This window comes from Mastomys coucha, unplaced genomic scaffold (assembly GCF_008632895.1).
Source record: "Mastomys coucha isolate ucsf_1 unplaced genomic scaffold, UCSF_Mcou_1 pScaffold18, whole genome shotgun sequence".
Lineage (NCBI taxonomy): Eukaryota > Metazoa > Chordata > Mammalia > Rodentia > Muridae > Mastomys > Mastomys coucha.
In genome coordinates, this window is record NW_022196900.1 from 84,702,501 (window position 1) to 84,725,850 (window position 23,350).

General features: G+C 47.4%; 1 protein-coding gene across 8 annotated transcripts in view; it reads left to right on the forward strand.

The window, feature by feature from the left end:
- Csmd2 (CUB and Sushi multiple domains 2) overlaps positions 1-23,350 on the forward strand; it is a 582,522-nt gene that overhangs the window by 313,568 nt on the left and 245,604 nt on the right. For 7 of the 8 annotated variants that reach the window (XM_031378716.1, XM_031378717.1, XM_031378718.1 and 4 more), the window contains 3 exons: positions 708-795; positions 1,488-1,612; positions 10,957-11,078. The exons of the other annotated variant lie outside the window; for it this stretch is intronic. In XM_031378716.1, the coding sequence (XP_031234576.1) occupies positions 708-795; positions 1,488-1,612; positions 10,957-11,078 (335 nt within the window). The remainder of the gene's footprint in view (positions 1-707; positions 796-1,487; positions 1,613-10,956; positions 11,079-23,350) is intronic. 8 annotated transcript variants of the gene reach the window in all.

The window sequence follows — 23,350 nt, forward strand, 5'->3', positions numbered from 1 at the left end:
GGTGTAAGAATGTCATCCCACCTGCTAGAAACACTCCAGATATCATCTGGTTGGTGCTTTTGACCGGTGCAACATTGGGAGGGGTCGGGGAGAATATTGTGGTACTTGCTTACTGTGATCTGATGGGAGTCTGATGGGAAGAGAAGCTCTCCAAAGAAATGTCCAGATCTGAGCACAGTCCCTGCTTTGAACTCAAAGCTGCAACTTTCTCTCTCTCTTTCTCTCTCATTCTTTACCGTTTCTGATCATGCGTTCACATTTTATTTAACTTCCTTTGAGTCATCTCTCCATCTGGGGCTGAGGTTGGGGGGCAGGCCGGAGCCATTTCATCTTGAGTCTCCATCCCTGGATCTGAAGGGCAGGATGGGGAGGTGACCAGAGCCTTTGGACAGTCCACTTCTGGCCACTGGAGTGGGATGAGGGAACAGGATGGAACAGGATGCTTGTCGAGCCAGAGGGGCTGTCTCAGAGCCCATGTAATCCCAAAGAATTTCACTCAGAATTTTCTTGCAAAGGAATTTATCGAAAGTAGCCTCCTACCTTGCACGGTCAGGAAAACCTTGTCCAGTAGAGCCCCCAACATCCCCCACAGCTCCGTGGGGAGCAGGGCCTCATCCTGTCTCCTCCTCCCACTCTGGGACACTGCCCAGCCTGGTGCCTTCCTGAGACTATCTATCTATGTGTGTGCTGTTTTTTTTGCCTTGTAGTAACTCAGGTTGGTGTGTCCCAAGGACATAATATGTGTCCAGACCCTGGCATACCTGAAAGGGGAAAAAGACTAGGCTCAGACTTCAGGTAAGAAACCACTGGGGAATGTTCTGACTGCCAGTTGTGTGGGGTAGGGTGGCCTGGGCTGGGCTGGGGGAACAAACTCTGGCTTTCCTGGAGGTGGGGTGGAGAGAGTGAGATGGGCACAGAGACATTTACTGGGAATAAGCTGTCATCTCTCCTAATCTGATCCTTGGAAGGATACCCCTGCCTTATGAGGTATGACCGGGACGAACTAAAGCATGCCGATATTAAATGGCCACAAAAATGCGTGTAGCCCAGCCAGAGTTTAAAAGCCTGTCACTCTTTGACATGGTATGACAGGCTTATTGCCGTCTGGCGTACCTCAGAGCCCCTCAGGTAGTAGATTTTTGCAGTTTTGTACTACGGAGGCATCTTCCCATATCCATCCATTTTCCCCCTGGTTTATGGGTACCATCCGCCCACCCTCAGCCCTAATTGATACTTATCTCCCAGCAGTGCTCTCCGCTCACAAAGCCTCCTTTTAACTCAATCCTAAAACCATCAAATGTTCCCAAACAACTCAGACGAAGGGCAGCTGCAGCCTCCAACAGATTTTAAGTGGTGAACAGAAGATGCCAGATGAAAGGCCAGAAAGAATGTTCCCCAGGAGACTTGTGTCAGGAGTTGGAGTGTACTCCTCAGGGCAGGGCTTAGCGGGCCCAGAGAATGTACTCATAACACACCTTGTCTCCCAGGTTAGGATCCAGTGTCCAGTTCACCTGCAATGAGGGCTATGACCTGCAAGGGTCCAAGAGGATCACCTGCATGAAAGTGAGCGACATGTTTGCAGCTTGGAGTGACCACAGGCCAGTCTGCCGAGGTGAGGGCACCTGGGGAAGGGAATTCGCTCAGGCATCCAGCCTGGGCTTGGAGACCTAGGCCATCCCCCAGGCTGGCTCATCTTGCTCTCTACTGCTCCCTAAATCTCAGGACTAATAACCAGGTTTATCTGGCACCGTTTCTGTATTAAGGCCTCTGCTAGGAGCAGGCATAGAGAGGTGGGGAGACAGGCATAGCCCCTGCCCTGCATGGACTTCATAGTCTGATGGGTGAGGCACAGAGGGGTCTGGAGATAGACATAACCCCTGTTCTGCATAGACTTCATAGTACAACAGGAGAGGCATAGGAAGCAGGTTGCTGACACACTGCACAAAGAGATCAGAATCACAGAAATAGGAAAGCAAGCCACCCCATACACTCTTGTCTTAGATCCATCCATTATAACAGACACATATCCCAGCCCTTCTGCCTACAATGCTCCCACTGCTTTGCCCACAGTCTGCAATAAACAGACCCGTGGTTTCTGAAGCAGTGCTTTTGGCTATATAGGGATGACATGGGAGCAAGGCATCAAAAGCCTGCTCAGTGAGCTTCTCTGACAGCAAACCTGGCCATGCTGTCCTCCAGGGCCCCACTGCCCACATTCTCACCTATCATATAAACCAAAGAAGACTGCCTGCCAACAACCATAAATTATTCAAATGTTGGAAGTGGGCGAGTGACCATCCGTGGGGCAGGACACTGGGTTCATGGACAACCCTGGGGAGCTGAGGACCCCTCTAGGTGAGAAGGTATATGTTGCCCACTAAAGTGGTTCTATCCTGGATCCTTCTGACCAAAGGTGATGCTTTACTTCATAAGCACCTTTGCATCAAGATGAGTAATCTGGAAGGGAGTCATGAAAAGTATCTTCCAGCTGGGCCTTCCGTTTGTTCCTACTGTTCAGCTTTAAGGTGGCCATGATGTACTGCGTATGCTGGGCTTTGCGCCTTTCTGCCATGCCATTCCAAACACCTACATAGAGAGATATATAGATATAGATATGTAGATTGAAATAGATGATATAGATATAGATACTGATAAGATATATAGATATAGATATAGATAGATGTAGACATAGACATAGTTGTAGATGTAGATATAGATAGTTAAAGACACAAAGGAAAGCATCCTCCTGAAGATGTGGAGAGATCATCTATTTTCCTCTGGAGCCACCTTCTTCTCCTGCAAGAATCAGGGAGCTGATCAGATGACCTATGCTAAGCACCTTATGGCTTAGGAGGTGCTAGAAGGAAAATGGACATCCTGTAGTGGCCATGGACTCTTATTTTGATCATCACTTAGAGCAGGGCCTAGTACACAGTAGGTACTTTATGATGAGTGTTGAATGACTCCATGGAATGGAGGAATAACCGAAGGGAACACGAGTCCAGGTGCAGAACCCCAAGCCACAGAAAGGCACAGGGTATCTAATAGGCAGACCTCGAGGCCTTTGGCCAATGTGTCCTTTCAGAAGCCAGAGCAGCAAGGCCTAGGGACGGTAGCGAAGGCCACACTTCTATCGGAAGAAGGTTGTTCTTAGTCATGGTTGTTTACTGACAAGGGAAAGCCCAGGATGGGGAAGGGCTAGAATTCTAGAAGGTGGTTTTAGACAAATAATCTACTCACGTATTTTCTCCAGGTATACTGTGGGCCCCACCTGAGCTGTCTCTAGTAAACCTGAGACTGGACTAACCTCCCCGCATACTTTCACTGAACACTGAGCTGCTTTCTCCTGTACCCCATTGTACCCTGTGCCACTGTGAAAACGAGTGACGGGGGGAGGGGAGGTGACCCTTCTAATCCAGCCATTGCCACTCTGTAGCTGTGTGCCCTTGGCCCTTTATCGTCACCTCTCTGAATCCCTTTTCCTCCCTGCTGAATTGAAGACTCACTACCCGGCTACCCCACAGCATCACCAGGTGAGCACAGTGAACTTGATAGTGCTCATTTGGAAATGGCACTTAACCTACTGCACAGCTGGCCCCTAGCTAGAGCTACAGAGCACACCTCATGCTAGTAGCTGTAGGTTCCCCCAGAAGCCACTCTCCTCTCCACTGCAGTCCCTCAGCTGGCGAGTCCAGGCTGGGGGCTCTTCATTAGCCTTTGCCACAGGACCCTTATAAGTGAAGGAGAAAACCAGCCCTCCTCTTGCTTCTGACTGAGATGGAAGCAAGGCACATAGCTGAAGGGGTGGGGTCTCCATGCAGCCTCACTCTGCCTCCTGCCTTCGTATTCCTCATGGTTCCTCTGGTGTAGGCTATGGAGAGGGAGACAGTGGAAGACCAGTCTTAGATTCATACGCTTGTTCTCCAGCTTTCCTGAAGGTCAAGAGCAGAGCTCCATCTTAGGTGCAGAGGTCTATTCTGGCAGTCTTTGAGCCCCATCCCCACTCCCCCCAGATCTTTTTTTTTTAAACTAATTGTAATTGCTACAGCGATTGTGGTTTCTTCCTTCCTTCCTCCCTTCCTTCCTTCCTTCCTTCCTTCTCTTTCTCTCTTTCTATTTTTTTTTTTTGATAGCTTGGGTGAACCTCACTGTTACTATTAAAAAGGGACAAAAGAAAGGGACAAAAGTCCTTCAATCACATGAAGCTCCACTTGCAAGCGGGTTATCCAAAATGGCAATCTAAAGTACTCTGCCCACCATACATGGGGTATTGTTTTCTCTCCGATGCGTGTAAAATATGGTGCGGCTTTAATTATTCACTTTTCCACACAATTAATTATACTAAAACACACAGACAGGCAAATAATAGCTTCTTGATAAATGTTTGAGGGCCACCAGAATGAGTCGGATTTGTGATTGATGTGAACGAGGACTATGGAACTGTGCCCTCATTTTGGAACTTTTGAAATTGGTGATGGATTCCAGCCCCTCTTCTTTCCCTCCCAGCAGAAGAAGTCAATCTCTGCTTTGACTCCTGGGAAATCTTTGTTGTTGTAAGTTTGGAGACATGGCCTCAAGTAGCCCAGGCTGGCCTCAATCTTACTCAGCATCCAAGGGTGACCCTGAACCCTGGAAACCGCCCCCTCTACCCTCCAAGTGCAGGGATCACAGACACATAGCACCACACCTAGTTTCCTATAAAAGTTTGATCGTGCAGAGCATGCTTTTAAAAGGCAGAAAAGGTAGAGCATGGGTTGTATTCTTTATGTTTATGTTTCTGTCACCAAATACCTGACAGGGAGTGAACAGGAAACAAGACTCAGTGTGTGTGTGTGTGTGTGTGTGTGTGTGTGTGTGTGTGTGCCTGTCTTCTGTCTGTCTGTCTCTCTGTGTGTATGTATGTACCTGTGTGTGTGAGTGTATGCTTGTCTGTTTGTGTCTGTCTGCATCTATGTGTGTATGTGTGCATGTGTGTGTGTCTGTCTTCTCTCTCTCTTTCTCTCTCTCTCTGTGTGTGTGTGTGTATGTGTGCATGTGTGCCTGTCTTCTCTTTGTCTTTCTGTGTGTATATGTGTACTTGTGTGTGTGAGTGTATGCTTGTCTGTGTCTGTCTGTCTGCATCTATGTGTATGTGTGCACATGCCTGTCTGTGTGTGTCTGTCTGCATCTATGTGTGTATGTGTGCATGTGTGTGTTCTCTGTGTGTGTGTGCACACACATGCATATGTGTGCACTTGTGTGTATACGTGCACATGCACAGGGTGTGGTGCCTGTCTGTCTGTCTTTGCATGTGCTTTTAGAATACAGTAATTTAGGCTGGACAGAATATCAGATGTATGACTCAAAGGTCTAAGTTCAGCTCCCAGATTTGTTATTGACAATCTAGATGGCAAAGGGATCATTGCTAAAATGGATGTGCATCTTTCCCTTGACTGGAAAATGAAAGGGGAGCTGGGAACTGTGCATAAAGTAGGCTTAACCAAATGGCATGACCATTACAGATGTCTGTCTTCTTCCTTGGTGGCCACCACAAGATCAGATTTCTGGGCCAAACCCTTAAACATCATTGTCCAAGTCCCCTCCCTTCCCTCTGTCCCCTTCCTTAATGTCTCCTCCCATTCTCACTCCTCCCCTCCCTTACCCAGTCTTCTTTCTCCTCTGGTACAGATGTCCTACTGAGTCACTAGAACCCATACCTTATTGTCCCAGCCCCTTCCCTGTGTGTGCCAATGATAAAGCTCCCGCTTATTAAGACATTCATACTTGTCTAAAGCATTGCATGCATTGGGCATTTTTCATCATTTCCTTATGAGGCAAGTGGCAATAGCCATATTTCATGTTGAGCTAAAACTCCTAGTAGTTGACCAACTTGCCCAAGGGCTCAAAGCCAATCAGTCAAGCTGTTTCAACCCCTTCTCCAAACACTCTGGGCTACTGGCTCTTGAGAATTGAACCTGGACCTCCTTCAGAGTCAGAATATGGGGGAGCTATGTGGAGCAGCTCCCCCTTCTTGATAGCTTTATTTTGACTGAATTTCAAATGTCTAGAAAATTGCCATTTACATACTGAGAACCTCACCTCTGAGAATACTCACCTGCTTTGAAAGAATTAAGGAGGAAGGAGGAAAGCCAAAACCTGTGTGCTATTTCTCAAGCACTGATGGGCCATTGGGGTCGGATACTCCAGAAAGGTCAAGCGTAAGCTACCAGTGGGATTAAATGACTTGGCTCAATTTTGAGGTTGTTCTGCAGGAAATTGGGAGGGAGGTGAAGGAGGACCAGGGATAGAAGGCCAGCTTGTTTTGATAGCAAGCCTTGAATCAATGGTGGGACCACGGTTCTCCCAGTGGCCACCAGGCTCAGAAGTTAGGAAGAGAAAGCAGGTAGGAGATTTGAACAATGGCAGTCTTTTGATCAGATATGGTATGAAGGTGTGGAGGGAACTGGAAATACTGGTGAGTTGTCTTGAGTTCCAGTCTAGGTGACAAAGAAGAAGAAGAGGAGGAGGAGGAAGAAGATCAGGAGGGTCTAAGATGGGAAGTCTGGAAGACAGTGGACAAGAAGGGCCTAGTGTGTAGGATACCCGGGACATTGTGAACAGAGTGACCCTACTGGAAGTCTTAGTGAAAGAAGACAGACTGCTATGATGTCTGGACTTCCTGGTTCCAAGGACATCGGGCTTCTGTGTATGGCCACAGATGTGGCTGCTCCTGGGATGGAGAGGGTAGTGGTCCAGATCCTGTAGAAGGGACCAGTATTTCACAGAAGGGGCCACCTCTCAGCTAGAGCAGGAGGATAAACATCAGCAGGCAGGGTTACCCCTGGGGGAGTCAGGAAGAGGATGTGTCTGCTGAATAGCTTCCTGTTTCCTCCAAATATAGGAAGGTATCAAAATCATCAACCAGGAAAACAGAGCCAGATGAAGGGAAGGGTGCGAGGCCAAGGGACCCTTGGAAGGCATGAGAGGCTCTTTGGAGGCAGGAGTGGGCGAACTGCTAGAGCTCAGTGGCAGGGTTGTTGGGATCCTGGGAAGAGTTTGAGGTGGGTAACAAATGTAAAGAGACACCAGCTTTGCTTCTCCTGTGATTTTGTTTCCCACCAAAGCTCAACTACATGAAGTTAGATATGGAAGATATTGGGGGGAGGGGTGGGTCCACAATTGATTTCTCCTATGCAACCGATTAGAGGGGAATGAAGAGAGACTTGGGGTTTGCAGGAAATTGACCATGAGGTCTAGGCTGGGTTAGCATGGAACAGAAAATGAGAAGATGGAAAAGACCTGGCGAATGGAGAGAGAATACTGGTAGTCACCATGGGTCCAATATAATTCCAAGAATTGTTAGACTCATTTGCAGAAAGAAATGACAATGGAAGGAACATGATGTTGTTCACTGCAGAGGGCATCAGAAGCAGGGGCTGGAGAGAAGAAAGACTTCAGTTAGGCAGGAAGATGTTGCTGCTATATTAGGGATTGGTTGTCCTTAGAATAGTAGTGGGAGGCCAGGTGTGATGTGCATGCCTACTTGTCTAACACTGGGGGAGGGGGGAGGGAGAGGCACTAAATCAAGATACTGGGAAGTTACAGGATAGCCTAGGCTACATAACAAGACCCTGTCCAAAGAAAAGTAAGTAACTTGTGTGAGGTGGGAATTGTGCTCAGGCTGGAGGGAGTTCAGTCCCAGGAGAAGTAAGAGCAGGCAGCCTGGATCAAGGTGGAAATCAGATGTGGAGAGAAGCTGGGTTACAAGAGGCCATATTTGCATTGCACACCTCTTGTGCTTGAAGTGGCTCCTTCTTCTGGGGGGTCAAACAATTTCAAGGCTGGAATCAGCTGTGGTTCCAGGTTGTGTCTCTCTACAGTTCCCAAGGGTCCTGGTCCCTGTGACACAGCACCATGATGTCCTGAGGAAGGGTAGGAAGCCCAGAAGATGTGGAGAAGTCTTTGTAGAAGAGTAGATGGGAAATTGCAAATAGGGAAATGGGAAGATACATCCATCCACTGATTCAGATGCTGAGAGGCTGCCATTTGGCTAGCCCGTCTGGTTCACAGTGAGGAGCTGTTCATCTGCTGGTGGGATGCTCAGGGGGCAGAAGCTTGTCTGCACCATCCCCTGCCTGACCTTGCCCAGACAGCAGACAGAAAAAAAGCAGCTCAGACTCCATCCGGAATCTGTCTTAAGGTACTCAGTGCTAAGTATCTGCAGATTGTAATATTTTTAATTAAACCCCTCCACGTTCTTAAAGTGGTAAATGCTTTTTGACCTATTCTCTCTAATTACCTTCGGCATATTTTAACACACTGCAAATACCATCTAGTTCTTGGAAACAAGCTCAGGATAAATCGAGTCTTTTGGCAGCAAAATCAGACTTCCCAGAAGAGGTGGGGGATGCTGCCGGGGTGGGGGTGGGGGTGGGGGAACTGGGTGAGGATTCTCTGCAGGGCCAGAGTACTGAAGTTTTAGATCTTCTTTGTACAGGTGGGGTAGGAATCATGTCAGAGAGAAAAATCCTATGTAAAGGAACTTCAAGGGCTCCCCAGGAGGTGGCTCAGTCAGTAGTGTTTGCCACACAATCATGAGGACCTGAGTTCAAAAACCCAGTACCAATGGGGAAAAAAAGTTATATGCTACAGCCTGTACCTATAATGCCTGGATTAAGGAGGCAGAGAGTGTTGGGGAGCTGGGACTTGGTGGCCAGCCAGTGTAGCAGATTTGTCAAACTATAGACTCAGTGAGAAATTCCATCTCAAAAATACTAGTGTGAAAGTGATTGAGGAAGACACTCTGTGCTCCTGTATATAAATGCCGTTACACATTCACATAGAAACTTCCAGAAAGCTGGACTAACACTCCTGAGCCCAGGAGAAAATCTTGAACGTAGAGAAAAGCAGTGAGTGTGACACTGAGTCTGGCAGGCCTAGGGCCCCAGGACTCTTGTTGAATACCAAGAGTGTCCTGTCTGTTGCTCTCACCATGACTCACTGAGGTGCTGTCTCCTGCCCCATTAGGAAAAGAAAGAGGCATGTGTGGAGGGGTTGCGTGCCCCACCCCCCAGACCTGAACACCCAGCAGGTAGATTTAGAGTAGAAAGACTAAGTTGCTAAGCCCCCAAGACTGGCCTGTCCTCAACTGTGCCATCTGCCCCAAGTGTCACCTGTGAGTCTAACATGGCTTTCAACACAGTGAGAGGAGCAATTGGATACACATGAGAGCAGGGGCTGGGGTGTCCAAACTCAATTCAGGGGCCGAGGCTATGGCTCTGTGGGTAAGGTGCTTGCTGCATAAACATGAGTACTTGAGTTTGAATCCCTAGCACATATAAAAGCTGAGTGTAGCAGTGCACTCCCATAACCCAGTGTTAGGGGGCTTCGAGGGGCTTGCTGGCCAGCCAGGCTAGCCGAATCATCGCGCACTCTGGGGTGAGTTGAGTGATCTAGTCTCAAAGGAAAAGTAAGCTAGAGAGCAATGAAGATTTATACACCCATGATGTCTGGTCTACACACACAGCCATGCACGCGCACACTCACATGCACAAGCACACACACACACACACACACACACACACAGGTGTGCACACAGAATAAACTCAATCCAATCAATATTGCAGGTCAATTGTGAGGGACAATTCCTGTGCGTGCAGAATGAGATGAGCCATCAAAACCATGTGTGTCGACCCAGAGCCCCTCAAAAGAGCCCTGTAATTACAGCGGCTGTGGTCACGTGTGAGGGCTCCCCGGTTCTGCCTCCAGCTTTCTGGAGAGAAGTGGGGCCCTGCTGACATATTTCTCAGCCCACATTCTGGCTGACCCATAATAGATGCTTAATAAATGTTAGAGTGGATGAGCGTGGGAAACTACATGCCAGGAGAAGCGATTCATTACACCTGGGAGCTGTGGAGCCCACTTCTCGGACTCCTGGGAGGGGCTCCCTGGGAAAGGTTTGTCATGCCCTGCTCCACATAAAGAGCAGCTCCAGGAAGTTTGAGGTCATCAACAGAAAGCAAGTCTGACAGCTCACCCATTTTACATGCTAAGCCCTGATGGGTTCGCACACTCAGTCTTCACTGCTAGGCACTCCGCCTGCAATCGGGATGAATTGCCATGTGGGCAGTGACAGAGCAGGCTCGGAGAGCCCTTTATTAAAATGGCTGTGTGCTAACGTTGAAGAATGAGGTACCCAGGACTCAGCACACATGTTTCTTAAATGGAAGCAAACACCTAGACCCAACGTGGAACCTTAAATGAGATCAATCACCCCTTAATCTAATTAGTTTCGAAGCTATTTTAAAGAGCTTAATTAGATTAAGCCGTGATTGATAACACTTTATATCTACTTGAGGAGAGCACTTCTTCTAATTCACCTTGAGTCTTTATGCTTCCAGTCAAAAGCCCGTTCCAAGGCATGGGCTGAGTCAGGGATAGAAGAGGGAAGCAACAGGCTGGTTCTCAGGCCGCTCTGGTACCTGGAGCTGGGTTGAGTCGGGCATTTTGGCAGAGTCTGTGGGCACAGGCATGCATCCTGATACCAGTTAGGGTATCCTGAGACTCTAGTTCAGGAATCCTGCAAGGCGGTAGCAGAAAGGGCTGAAGTCAGGCTACTAGATAAGAAGTCTGGGGGTTCCGTGCAGCACTCGACTGGTTTGGCTGCAGATGGGAATGGAGCAGGGTGCTTGGCACATCCCTAGGTGCCTGTGGCTCACCAAGCCCTGGTTTGCTCACTCTAAGAAGGTGTGCTGCCTTATCTTAGTGGAGTTGGAGAGGAGGGGTAGACTTAAGGAGAGTTTTGAGCCTGCCTTGGCTTCAGGCACTGTGACTTCGCTCTGAGGCTGCTGGGAAAGGCAGGCATGCATGCAGGAAGCAGGTGGTCCAGGTGGCATCTCTTCTGGGCTGTGCGTGTGGGAGACAGGAAGGACTGAACTTGCTTTAAACTGAAGTGTCTGTCTCGTCTCCTCTCCACAGCCCGCATGTGTGATGCCCACCTCCGAGGCCCCTCGGGCATCATCACGTCCCCCAACTTCCCCATTCAGTACGACAACAACGCACACTGTGTATGGATCATTACGGCGCTCAACCCTGCCAAGGTAAGGCTCCCAGAGTCAGTCAGGGGTGTCAGGGTCCTGTGGACAGGTGCCAGTTAGGGACTGACTGCCTTCTAGGAACTGCAAACCCACCAGCCTCCTGGTGGTAGCTTCTCCGCAGAGATAAGAGAGATAGAAGTAACATTAATCCACGAAATGCTGAGTAGCCATGTCCAAGCATAAGGAAAAGGAAAGATCAGGAAGTAATCAGCTACCTTGGTGGTGTTCTACCCAAACCAGTCCTCCCAACCCCCAGCACCTACAGACACAGCTGTCGCTCGAAGTGTTTTTGTTATTATTATGCTTGCTTATACTTAACTGAATGTCTCTAGAGTAGAGCTTCAAGTGTGAGCATTCAAAGTGCGTATAAGTGTAATTCTGTGGGGATTGTTGTTGTTGTTTAACGTTACATGAGTATTCTGTGTGCATGTGTAGTACATCCCAGAAGAGGGTATCAGATCCCATTGTAGATGGTTGGTCATGAGTTGAGATGAGATGGTTGCTGGGAATTGAACTCAGGACCTCTGGAAGAGCATCCAGTGCTCTTAACTGCTGAGCCATCTCTCCAGCCCCTTGTAATCATGTTTTTAAGAACTTCTCTCACCATTTATCTAGGCTGTGCACAGTTCTACTCTGTTGCCCATAGCCTTTCACCTGTTCATTCCTGTCACTGGGGGTGGGGAGGGGGTTGCTGTTCTGATTTTGAGTTTGGGTTTTTTTTTTTTTTCAGTTTCAGACTGTTTGTTTTGTTTTGTTTTGTTATCTTTTTGAAATATAACGGTCTTGCCAGGGTCCAAGGCAACCTGTCTGAATCGCTTGAGTTCTTTCTGATTGGTTGATGCTGAGTCCTTTGGTCCATGAACATGGTATGCCCTCTGCTTAAGACTTCTTTTACGGCTCTCGGTAAACTTGTCTCCGTTATAGCCCGTACCCATCTCTTGATATAGTTGCTCCCCAATACTATCTCTATCTTCTGTCAGATAAATATAGCAGTAGGATTTGTTTAAATATAAATCATGGCTTTCAAAACCCATCATCTATCTACCTGTTTCCTGATGCTCATTCAAATGTGCAATCAATTTTTGTGCTTTGTGGGTTTTTTTGTTTGTTTGTTTGTTTGTTTTATACATAGCAAATATCTTGAGGTCATTTTTCTGAGGTTTTCTCACCATTGTCTGCCGACTGTTGACTGATGGTTTTACCTCATCCATCCATTTCTTTCCGATCCATTTACCACTTCTGATGGTATGTACTGATGCTGAGCAGAATTGTTTCTTCACTATTCTGTGTGATGTCTCCTGGAGCATGCATATTTTCAATCTAGAGAGTTTCCTTTGGAGCCTGGAGGAGTGTCTTTCACATCCTAGTTTACCAAGACGTTTTATTGAGGATGGACATCGAATTTTATCAAACAACTTCCCAAACCTGCAAGGAGCAGAATAAAGATGTGATACCACACCTTTATTGATCCCCACCCTGGAATGATTAGTGCTTGCTGACCTTCCCAGTGTTAACCAGTCTCATTCCTAGGTCACTTTCCATATTCCTCTAGATTTACTTCGCTAACATCTTATTCAACAGTATGTTCCTATTTTGTTAGGTCTTTTCTTTTGTTTTATCCTTCCCAGAATTGTGTATCAAGAAAAGGCTGGCTTCATAAAACAGTTTGGAAAGTGTTTTCCTCTGCCTCCTGGGATTGTCAGTGGAAAATTGCAATAACTTTTGCTTTAAAGTTCAGTGGATCTTTTCAGCCAAAGTGTCTGGATCTGGTGCTGGGAGATTAAATTCCAGACTCAATATCTCTAATGACTAAAGGGTAATCTAGGTCATTTGTTTCTGTCTTGAGTTCATTTAGCTAAATTTTCAGAAGTATTATATAGGCAGCTATGCTTCCGTTTCTTACTGCAGCTACGATATCTGCTAATATTTGCCTTTTTGTCCCTTTTCCTTTCTGATTTATACCTTTAAAAAAATCAGTATTGCCAAAAGCTGCATATCTACTAGTTTCTTGAAAGAACTGAGTTTGGTTTTGTTAATATTCCTTTAAAAAAATATTTTCTGTTTCAGCAATTTCTGTTCTTTATTTTTTTCCTTCTGTATATTTATTTTAATTTTTGTCTAATATTTTATTTTGTCTGCTTAGTCCATTATTTACAATCTTATTTCAGTGTCTAAGGCTACAAATTTCCTTAGGAGGATTACTTTAGCTTTATTTCTATAAATTTTATGAGCAATATGTATAGCATAGTTACAAAATTTAGTTCTGATAGTTATTTGGTTTTGATTTGTATTTTTAAGATCTATTTGTTTTTATTTTACATGTATGAATGCTCTGTTTTTGTATGTATGTTTATGTATGTATGTATGTATGGATGGATGGATGGATGGATGGATATATGTGCACCACATGTGTGTCTGACATCTAAGGAGGTCAGAAGTAGGTGTTGGATCCCTAACAACTGGAACCACCATGTGGGTGCTGGGAAGCAAACACAGGTCCTCCCACAGAACAGAAAGTGCTCATAACCACTGAACCATCTTTCCCCACTTGGTGCTAAGGATTGAACCCAGGGCCTCATACCTAATAGGCAAGTGATCTTGCACTGGTCTGTGCCCCTCGCCCACCTCTGAGTATCTTCCAGTTTCCATCACTGTCCTTCGATCATGGTTTATTTAGAAATATGTAGGGATTTTAAGCAATGAAATTTCCTGGTTATATGAATGAATGATTATAAAATTTATGTTTAGGGAAAGCTATATATCAAATCACTTTCATTAATTATTTTTGGATTAGAAATGTGGTCACTTTTCACATGTGTTCTACAGATACTTGAAAACAAAAGGATGTTTCTTCAAGGTGCATTTTGTGGTTTTTGTGGCTGTGTGTATGTCTTCTGTCTTAATTGACTTTTTTCACCTTCTTAATTGATGCCCTAAGAAGAAGGGGTATTAAACTCTCCCACTATGACAACAGGTTTGCCTGTTTTTCTTTGAGGTTCTGTCAGTTTGTGTGTCCTATATTTTGGGAATGTGTAATTAGAGACACAAGTTGAACATTACATGCTTTCCTGGTAAATCAACTATTTCAAAAGAAGTATGTAATGACTATCTGTGATAATTTTTTTCCTTAAAGCTTCCCTACTGCTCCCCAACCCCCAGCAATTACATCACGATTCTTATGGTGTCCATCTTGTCTATTCTATCCTGTTACTTTCAGCTTTTACTTGGCTATGCTGGGTTGGTTGGTTGGTTTTGTGCATGAAGAACACAGACTAATAATAATCTCCTAGAGAAACCAATTTAATCATACAATTCTGTTAGAACTACTCTAAAATACTCCAGAAATATGAATGTGTGTATTTAGTAAGCCCCATGCTCTCTAATTTTATGTTTGCTTCTTCCTGAGAGGTCAGGGATTGCAAAAGACCACATCTTGAATGACCCCACTGTTCTCTGCCAGGTGTGCTTCTGCATCACTCCGTTGCCTCCCACACTCTGCAGTATTACTGTTTAATGAGCCAGCGCTGGCTCCAGCTTCTGGTTTGGGCTTGCTTTCGTATTCACCACCTCCTTTTTCCCAGTCACTTCCATCAGAACCTTACCCCACAGAATTACCTACTTCCCTCTCAGCTCTGTGCTTTAGAACTCACTGCCCTGTCACCGGCAAGCTTTCTTAGCTCTCTTTTGTCTTGGGATGCCTCTTGACCAGTCTGCTGTCTTCTGACTTCTGCTGTCCCTGCCGATTGTCACCACTTCTTTGCATGGTGTCCCGTGTCTGCTTCATGACCTTCTGCTTGGCCTCACTGCCCTGTGTCCGGATGTGGGCATCTCACACATCTTCCTGTGTGAGCTCACCAAGCTTCTTGGAACAGTGGCTTGTGCCTTTCCTCCGAGCCTGCAAGTGTTTAGCTGTTGTCTTTCTTATTGTCACTCGGCCTTTATTGCCTTTCTTCTCTTTTTTTAGGGGTTTGAAAAAACTTCATTTTTTTCTCTGTCCTCTCTTTCTTCGGATCACATTTTTTCCTCCTCTCTCCTGGTCATTCATTCTTTTCCTAGCTGTGAACATCTCCCATTGAAGACCTGTTGTAAACAGTTTCCACTTGTGATGCCCTTGTCTGTCCTTTGTAACATGCCCTTGATCACATTTCTCCTTCCTCATATGCCTGGAGCCTTCATCGGTTTGGAATGAAGCATTTTTTGCATTCTGTGTTTGTTAATATGAAGTATGTACATTTGATTCTGGGTGGGAGACTCAGATTTCACCACCCATGACTCCTATCTGTGCTGTATAATTCTTTACTATATGACTAGAATAATAAACGTTGGGGATTATTTGAGGCCAGGGAAGAACATTTTATTTCCTTAGAAAGATGACATTGGACTCCACAGCCTGTTCCTGGTGCCGGGAGCACCTCTGGCTATAACCATCTTCAGATTTAAGTTTTTATCCTAGAGGTTTCAAACTGCATAAGGAGCAGGAAGGCCTCAGAGTCATGTGATGGGCCCTCATCTCCGTGGATGATCAAGGGCGGTCTCGCTTTCTACCCTTTTCAGTGTTAAGATCTGAGCTCTCCAGCCTCCTGATCCACTCACAGGGCAGATATCCTCAAGTGAGAGCAGGTAGACTGGATTTCAGTTCATCCCCATGCTACAAGAATGTGCAGGAATGTCTCCACCTTGGGGATCTCTGGCCTCCTGCACCTGTCCCTTCATCTCCAAAAGTTCCTAAACCCACAGCTACACTATCCCTTGGCCTTCCTTGGGACTAAAGCCAGCTACATGCTCTTAGTCATTGTCAGGGTCCCCATACTTGCTATGCAGCACCCTCTAACTCTTTCTACTTATGCTAGTGTGATTGGACTACTCCAACAAAATGACCCCACTCTGGCAGGAGGCTTAGACAGCAGACATTCATTTGCTTGCAGTTCTGCAGGGCAAAAGGTACGATCAGGGTGCTAGCAGATTTGGTTTCTGCAGAGGACTCTACCTGGCTTGGAGGCCCCTATTGAACTTGTCCTCTCTTGACCTTACCTCTGTGCATAAAGAGAAGCTCTCCAAGACTGCTACCTCCTGCTCCCTGTGATCCTTCTTCTCCTCTTCCTCCTCTTCCTCCTCTTCCTCCTCCTCCTTCCCCCTTTCCTCCTCCTTCTATAAGCACATCATATCTCTCTTGTTAGTACTCCCTTTTATTCCCTTAATAAAGTTCTAGGGAGCTTCCACATAGGAGTTTACAAAGAGTAACATTCAGTCTATATACGTTATAGAACTTTTAAATTTGTTTTTGATTTTAAGTTTTAGCCAAAACTTCACAGTCCTTTAGGTCAAGTGCCGAAGGTCGCAGCACTAAAACACAGGAAGCAGGTTCTGACACACAGCGTCCTACATTGAAATATTTATATTCTTATTGCACTGTGTTGTGATAAACCTAATTAACAAGGAAGGTTGCCTCAGCCATGTGGACCAAGGCTAGACCACAAAGCTTACTACTGTAGGGTTAGTAAGTGGCTGGCCAGAGGGTTTTTTCCCCAACAGTCAAAGACATTACCATGTTTTCATTTTGAACTTGAAGGGTGGGATAGGAGGAAATCTTGTTTGGATGAGGCTTGAGAATTCACTGAGGATCAGTTTGTGTCCCTCTTATTAAAGGCCAAACTTCACCAATAAATGGAGGTTAGTGACTCCATATTGTCCCCTCCACCATATGTCAAAGAAGAGGTTGCTCCAGGCTTGGTACCTGGAGTCAGGCCCTCTGAAGAGAAGGCCCTTCAAAGCAAAAGGTTGCTCTTAGCATTTCTGAAGCTCTTGGATACGATTCCAGAGGTGGCTAAGGAAGAGCAGACGAGCTGAGAGTACAAGAATGAGCTTTCTCTGGAAGCTGGTCCCCCTCTGTAGGTCTCAAAGATCCCCAGAGTGCTGGTGCCAAGTGAGAGGGGAGCCAGAGAACACAAACTTGTCTTGCAACCAGGAGGGCATGAACTGTAAAAAGCTGAAGGTAGGGAAGTGGAGTCGCCTCCTGCTGACAAAGGGGACCATGCATACTTTCTAACCTGTTCCTGGAAATGGCACCCAGGAAGTCACCCCAGGACATCTTCAGCAGAAAAGCGCAGCAGCTAAATCCGCAGTATATTTTAAGAGAAGGTCATCTGCCTAGCCATTTTATGCCTCTGCCTTTAGAAATGAAGGCAGGTATATACATTAAAAGCTGGAGTACAGGGAAGTGTGACTGGAAGGATGGCCAGAGTACTACTTATGAGAAACTCAGGAAGACGTCACTAACTGGAATGGCAGGGATGTTTTCACCAAGGAGACGGTTGAGCAGGGTCTTAAGGATAGGTCACCAGGAAGGAGCTGAGTGATCACTGACGCTTGGAACAGCCTCTGAGAATGCAAGTAATTCCCCAAACCTGGATCAGCGGCTGAAAGAAAGGCAAATGGGATCCATATCATGAGGTTCCCACGAGCTCAGCCCAGGCGTTTAGGTTTTATCTTTAAGTAAAAGAGTGTAAAGCCAAGTGCATTAGGCTGTTGTTAATCGCAATAATAGTGTGCACTGTACATCTATCCTGTGTCTGCCACCGAACCAATGAAACCCACTCTACAAACTATCTATTGCACTCTCTTAATTGCAGGATGAATTTGGTCTTAACAGACTCACCAGATGGGTGAGGAAACTGGATTACAGCTAGGTTAAAAGTTAGAAATGGCCACCACACATGGCCAGCAAGTGCCACAACATGGATTCAACCTCCGTCTTTCTGGCTCCGGTGTCCTTACGGTCATAATTGTGCCACTCTCTGCTACTGACTGGGAGGGTACAGATGGGAAAGACTGGGATTGGCACTGTAGGGTGAATAAAGAGATTACTGGCTTTGGCCGGAGACCTGTCAGAGTGGAGCCTGGGTGTGGACCAGACAGTGGGCAGAGGGTTAGGTGGATGGAGGAGAGACATCGGAGGATGGGTCCAAAGATCCCTTCACTTGTAGGGACACGGAGGGAGGAAGGACAGATGGGGTGTATTTTGACCTGTTTTCTTTGATTTGATTGTTGACTAGAACCTGGGGTCCATGCACAGGGCAGGGCAGTGCAAGCAGAGACACCCGGAGTGGAGAGGTGGGCAAAGGCAGGCGTTGAGACCTGAGTACTTCTGACCAGGCAATATGGAGCAATGACAAGGCACGGTGACAGGTGGACCTGAGGCACGAGGACTGGAATACATATCACTCTGTCACCGCCTTGGAAGAGCAATTATGCCTCCCAGGCAGCTGAACACATGTAGGCATGAGAACCCTTGGACTTGTAGCTTTCCCATAACTCTTACTCTCTGTGCTCAGAAAGGACCTAGGAATGATCCAGGCTTGTAGAGAGGAGTCTTTATGGTAGAGAGGAGCCTGCATTAGAATGACCACAGACATCAAGAACCTGGCGGCTCCACAGTCTCTGTTATGGAGACAAGAGCACAGTTCTGAGGGGAAGGCAGGCTGAGGGTCCATTCCTTCTCAATAAAGTAGATATAGGTTACCCGACTACCTAGCATCCGAGGAGCTCGGCAGGTTCAAGGAAATGGCAAACAGGTGTGTGGTGTCCTAGGGCAGTGCCAGGCCCACTCTGGGCATTTGGGCCACCTGAGTTCTTAAAATATTCATCTTAGTGCTAATATAATAACATCTGCCTGCCTTGGTAGTCATTGAATTTGGCTCACCACCAGAAATACCTAGGGAGACCTGATTGGCACAGATTCCCAAGCCCATTCCTTACAGAGAACACATCAGGCAGCTCTGTGAACACCACTCGGAGCCTCTGTGCCAAGAGGCACTTCAGCGGCCCCACCAGCCAGGTTATGATAGACAACAGTCCCTTCCTGGCCATGTTCTGGGGTTACTCCCACTGCCCACTCCAGCAGCCCCAGTGGCAGACACCTTGGAGTCTGGTTGAAAGATATGCCTGGCCCTTAAAGATCTTTGCCTAGTATATCAGAGGTGTGTCCCTGTGCCTTCTCTGCTCCTCTAGGCTGGAAAAACACCATGGTCTTCCCTGTAAAGCCTGCATCACCCCAGCATACCCTGCTCCCCATTCCTTCCTCTGCCTTCTTATCAGCACCACTTTGTATGCACAGCCCCCACCCCTCCCCTGATTCCCTAATCTCCCTGAAAGCAAGACTAGCAAGGCCACCAGTGTGCCCGTTTCTCCCACGGTGGGCACCATGCTCAATGGAGAGACACATTGCCTTATTGAGCCTGTCCAGGCCGGAACCCTGGGATGCCTCTGCTCAAGAACATTTGCCACCGTTGTCAGGAGAGGTTGTCTTGTGCCAAGGGGCTCTCATCTGCAGCCCTCTCTGGGGCCCTCTCTCTTTGCCACTATCAGAGACCCTTGCTTCACTAGCCCCTCCTCCTACCCTGTGCCCCTACACCAGTTCCTCCAGGAGGTCTCTCTGCTTCCTGTCCCCACTGCATGCTGAGACTTAGCATCCCATCTACTCAATCCTGAAGTCCGTCCAGCTCCAGCCTTGGCGTGCCATCCAACAGAAGCCTCATGCAGGCTGTTCTCCTAGCCCCAACCACTCCTGCCTCAGTTGGCCTCCCTGCTCCTTCCTTACTCTGAACCACTCACAGCATCGGCTAGCAGAGCCTCTCTGGCTTCCTCTCCACTGCCAGGCCCTGTGCATCTGTGCATCTGCTCCTTCCTCCGGGAATCCTCCTTCTGTCCTTCTCTTTCTTACAGTTCCCAGTGCTAGAGGTCCGTGTGCATCCAGGTGGTTTGATGCTGTGCTAAGTTGTGCCAAGATAACGTAAAGGGAAGCAGCCAGCTTCACGCATGGCACATGGCAGGCACTCAGTAATCATGTCCCCAGAAGATTCGATGGTGTGCTTGTTTATCCATTTATCTAATGGGCTTAAGTTGGATGTCTGAGTTGTATATCAATGTGGCTCTTGATCGTGCCAATTTCTACCACCAAAGATTCTCCTGCCTCTCCAAGGGATCTGGTGAGCTTGATTGATCTGCATGTGAGTTAATGAGTCATTATAAGATCCTGCATTCAAACAATGGCCAAAGGCTGAGGAGAGAAAAAAAGAACAGAGGAAAGCCTGGAGACTCGGTGTGCTGGGGCATGCTGGGAAGGCAAGCCACCGTGTGCTGAACCTGCTTCTTGGTGTAATTAGCCCCTGCATCCCAGTCAGGACCCCGTGGTATGGTTCAAGTTCAATAGCATCATGGACCAGTGATGGGAATCATTTTATGACTCGAGGTTCTGCCCTTCAAAGCAATATTTTCCCATTATAGGCCTGGTAATCAGACACTCCCTCTGTGGAGATGGCTTGGTAAGTGGCATCCCTTGCCCCAGATCTGGCTGGAAGGAGCTGGTACAGTGACTACAGTTAGCCAGAGCTGTAGTCACCGCAGAGGGTGGCTGATCCTCCTGCCGGGGGTGGGGGGGACATCATCTGGCTGGGGGTGTTTTCTGTGTGGCTGATCCTCCTGCTGGGGGGACATCATCCAGCTGGGGGTGTTTTCTATGTGGCAAGCATTTGCCACACACCTGCTGGACTCCAGCTGAGAGCCTGGAGCAGCTAGAGAGGGTAGGATCCTGTCCCTGCCTTGAGCTCCTAAGACCCTGCTGGGGAGCTCCAAGGCACTAGAACACAGGGGTTAGAAGCCTGTCTGACAGTAGCACTCCGCCATCAGACTGTGTGGACTAGGCAAGCCACATACATCCTCTCTCTGTGCCCGGTCCTTCCTCTCTGTAAAATAAAAGCTACCTTGATTTTCATATGAGCAGTTTTGTATAATATGCTTAGAGCACAATTCACCTCATTGTAGGCATTAGCTATTGTAGTGAAGAAATCTTGTAAGATGACTAAAGACCTTGCTTATGCATCTCAGGAATCTCCAAGGCTTGGTTGGGCTCAACAGACTCGGACCTCGGGGCCATCAAGCTTTATAGAAATCTGACTGGGACACAGCCATGTCCACTGAAGCACCTACTGTGTGGCTATGTTTATGCTACACAGAGCAAGGCAGCATGACAGAGAGTATGTGTTCCTCAAAGTTGTTTCTGATGTGACCCTTTACCAAAAAGGCTGGTCCACCTCTGTTCTAATATGGTGAGGGGTGCCACAGCCTGGCACTTTTGCCCAGGCTTGGGTTCAGAACAAGTTGGGAAAGAAAGCACCATGCTCCTGGATATTTTCTCTGTTTCTGCATATGTCTGGAATATGGAGAGGAACCATGGGTGCAGAGGTGGTGAGCCCTGGGGCAGAGACTGTTGCCAGAGAAGCAGTAAGGAGAGGGGCGGAAGTGGGCACATCTTGATGGTGACCAGCCTCCACTTTCATCACTACGACCAGGTCTCTGACCAGAGTAGTAAGAGCAGTGATTCTCTCTCTCGGCTCACAGCTTGAGGTGGGACAGCACAGCATTGTAAGAAAAGTGTGTTGGGGCTGGGAGCAGCTGGAACTTGTGGCTGGCCTCATACCTCAAATAACCAGAGTTGGAACAGGAAGCAAAGACCAGGCTATACACATCAAGTCCCGGCCCCCAGCAACTCACTCCCTCCAGTCAGGTTCTACATCCTCCCAAAACAGTGCTACCTGCTGGTGACCAAGTGTTCAAACACGAGCCTGTGAAGGAAGGTTTACATCCCAATGGTCACTATGATGAGGACACCCAGGAGTTCAGGGGCCATACCAGCCACGTGAGTGAACAGATGTGGAAGGGTTCTCACTCCCCAGTCTAGGACGCCACACTCCCAGGATCGCTTTGCGTAGCAGCACTGTGGAGGATGAGCCACGCGGAGCAGATTCTAACCTGAATTGGGGGGAGGGGTCATTTGCTGATGCTAACTCAGCCAACAGAGAACATTCTGGACAGAAGCCAGGAAGGAATCCCCACCCACTGTGGACCACTGCATCCATCCTCTCTCACTGGCACCTGAGGGACAGCTGGTTCTTGATGAAGTGAGGATCTTTTCTTGGATGGCAGCTGCAGCAGATACCTCACATCAAGCCCTGGCTTGCAACATGCTCATTGGTTCCCTGTTGCATTTAGGACACAAGCTTGAATCCTCAGCATGACAGCCTTTCTTAGCATCACTCCTCCTACTGAATCACCACCTCTGTTTCCTACATAATTAAATTACTGCATTTACTAGACATCTCTGGACAGTGGCTGGTGAGATACCCTGGTCAGTAAAGAGAACAAGATTAATCCCCAGGAACCACCTTTTTTTTTTAAGCCTGTAGATCTGGTGCACACTTGTAATCCTAAAATTCCTTGGAGCTTGCTGGACAGCCAGGCTAGCCTCATTGGTGAGTTCCAGGCCAATGAGAGACTTTGTCTTTAAACAAAGGTAGTAGAAAGGGGTTCGTGTTACCAGAGGAACATCCAAGGTTGTCCTCTGTCCTCAACACACACACAAAGATACACAGGCATGTACACACATACAGACACACACACACAAATATGCACACGTACCTGCATACATACAGACACACACAGACATACATGTGCACAGACACAAACACATGCATACACACAGACAGACATGTACATACACAGACATACATGTGCACAGACCCACACATATCATGCACACACACATGTACACACAGAGAGAGGCACACATGTACATCATGCACTTACACACAGACACACACATGCCATGTGCATACACACAGCCACACATGCACAAATACACAGACACATATACACAGAGACAGACAGATACACACAGATAGACACATGCGCGCGTGTGCGCGCGCCCACGCACACACATGCACCATGCACAGACATCTCTGGAGAAGTCACACTGTTTCCATACTTCTGTCCTCCTCCACTCTGATGGTTATTTTATCACCCACATCCAACAGCTAAGCTCTAGACTATTCACTCTCCAAATGCCAGCCAGGGCTTCATTTCCTCCAGGAAACCCCTGGACTTTCTCCCAACCAGTGTGATGGTTTCCTCCTTCACCTCTGTGGTAACTGACTGAGGTGCTCCAGAATGTCCTCCCCAGAGTTGCTCCCCTCTGGAAACCCCATGCCCGCCCAAGCTGAGGGGTTTGTGAGGAGGGTCCCAGGCTCCCCAGCGTGGGCAGCATTAGTTCGCCTCTGTGATAAGTGAGGTAATAGGAGTAAGACAGGTTGGCCTATAGACCTCCGTGCTGGGATGGCTGCTTAGAACAGAGAAACAAGATAAAGCCACCCATCGTGATCAGGGAAAACTAAATAACTAAATGAGGGAGTCTGTCCTCCTTGGCTTGTAGAGGCAACAGCAAA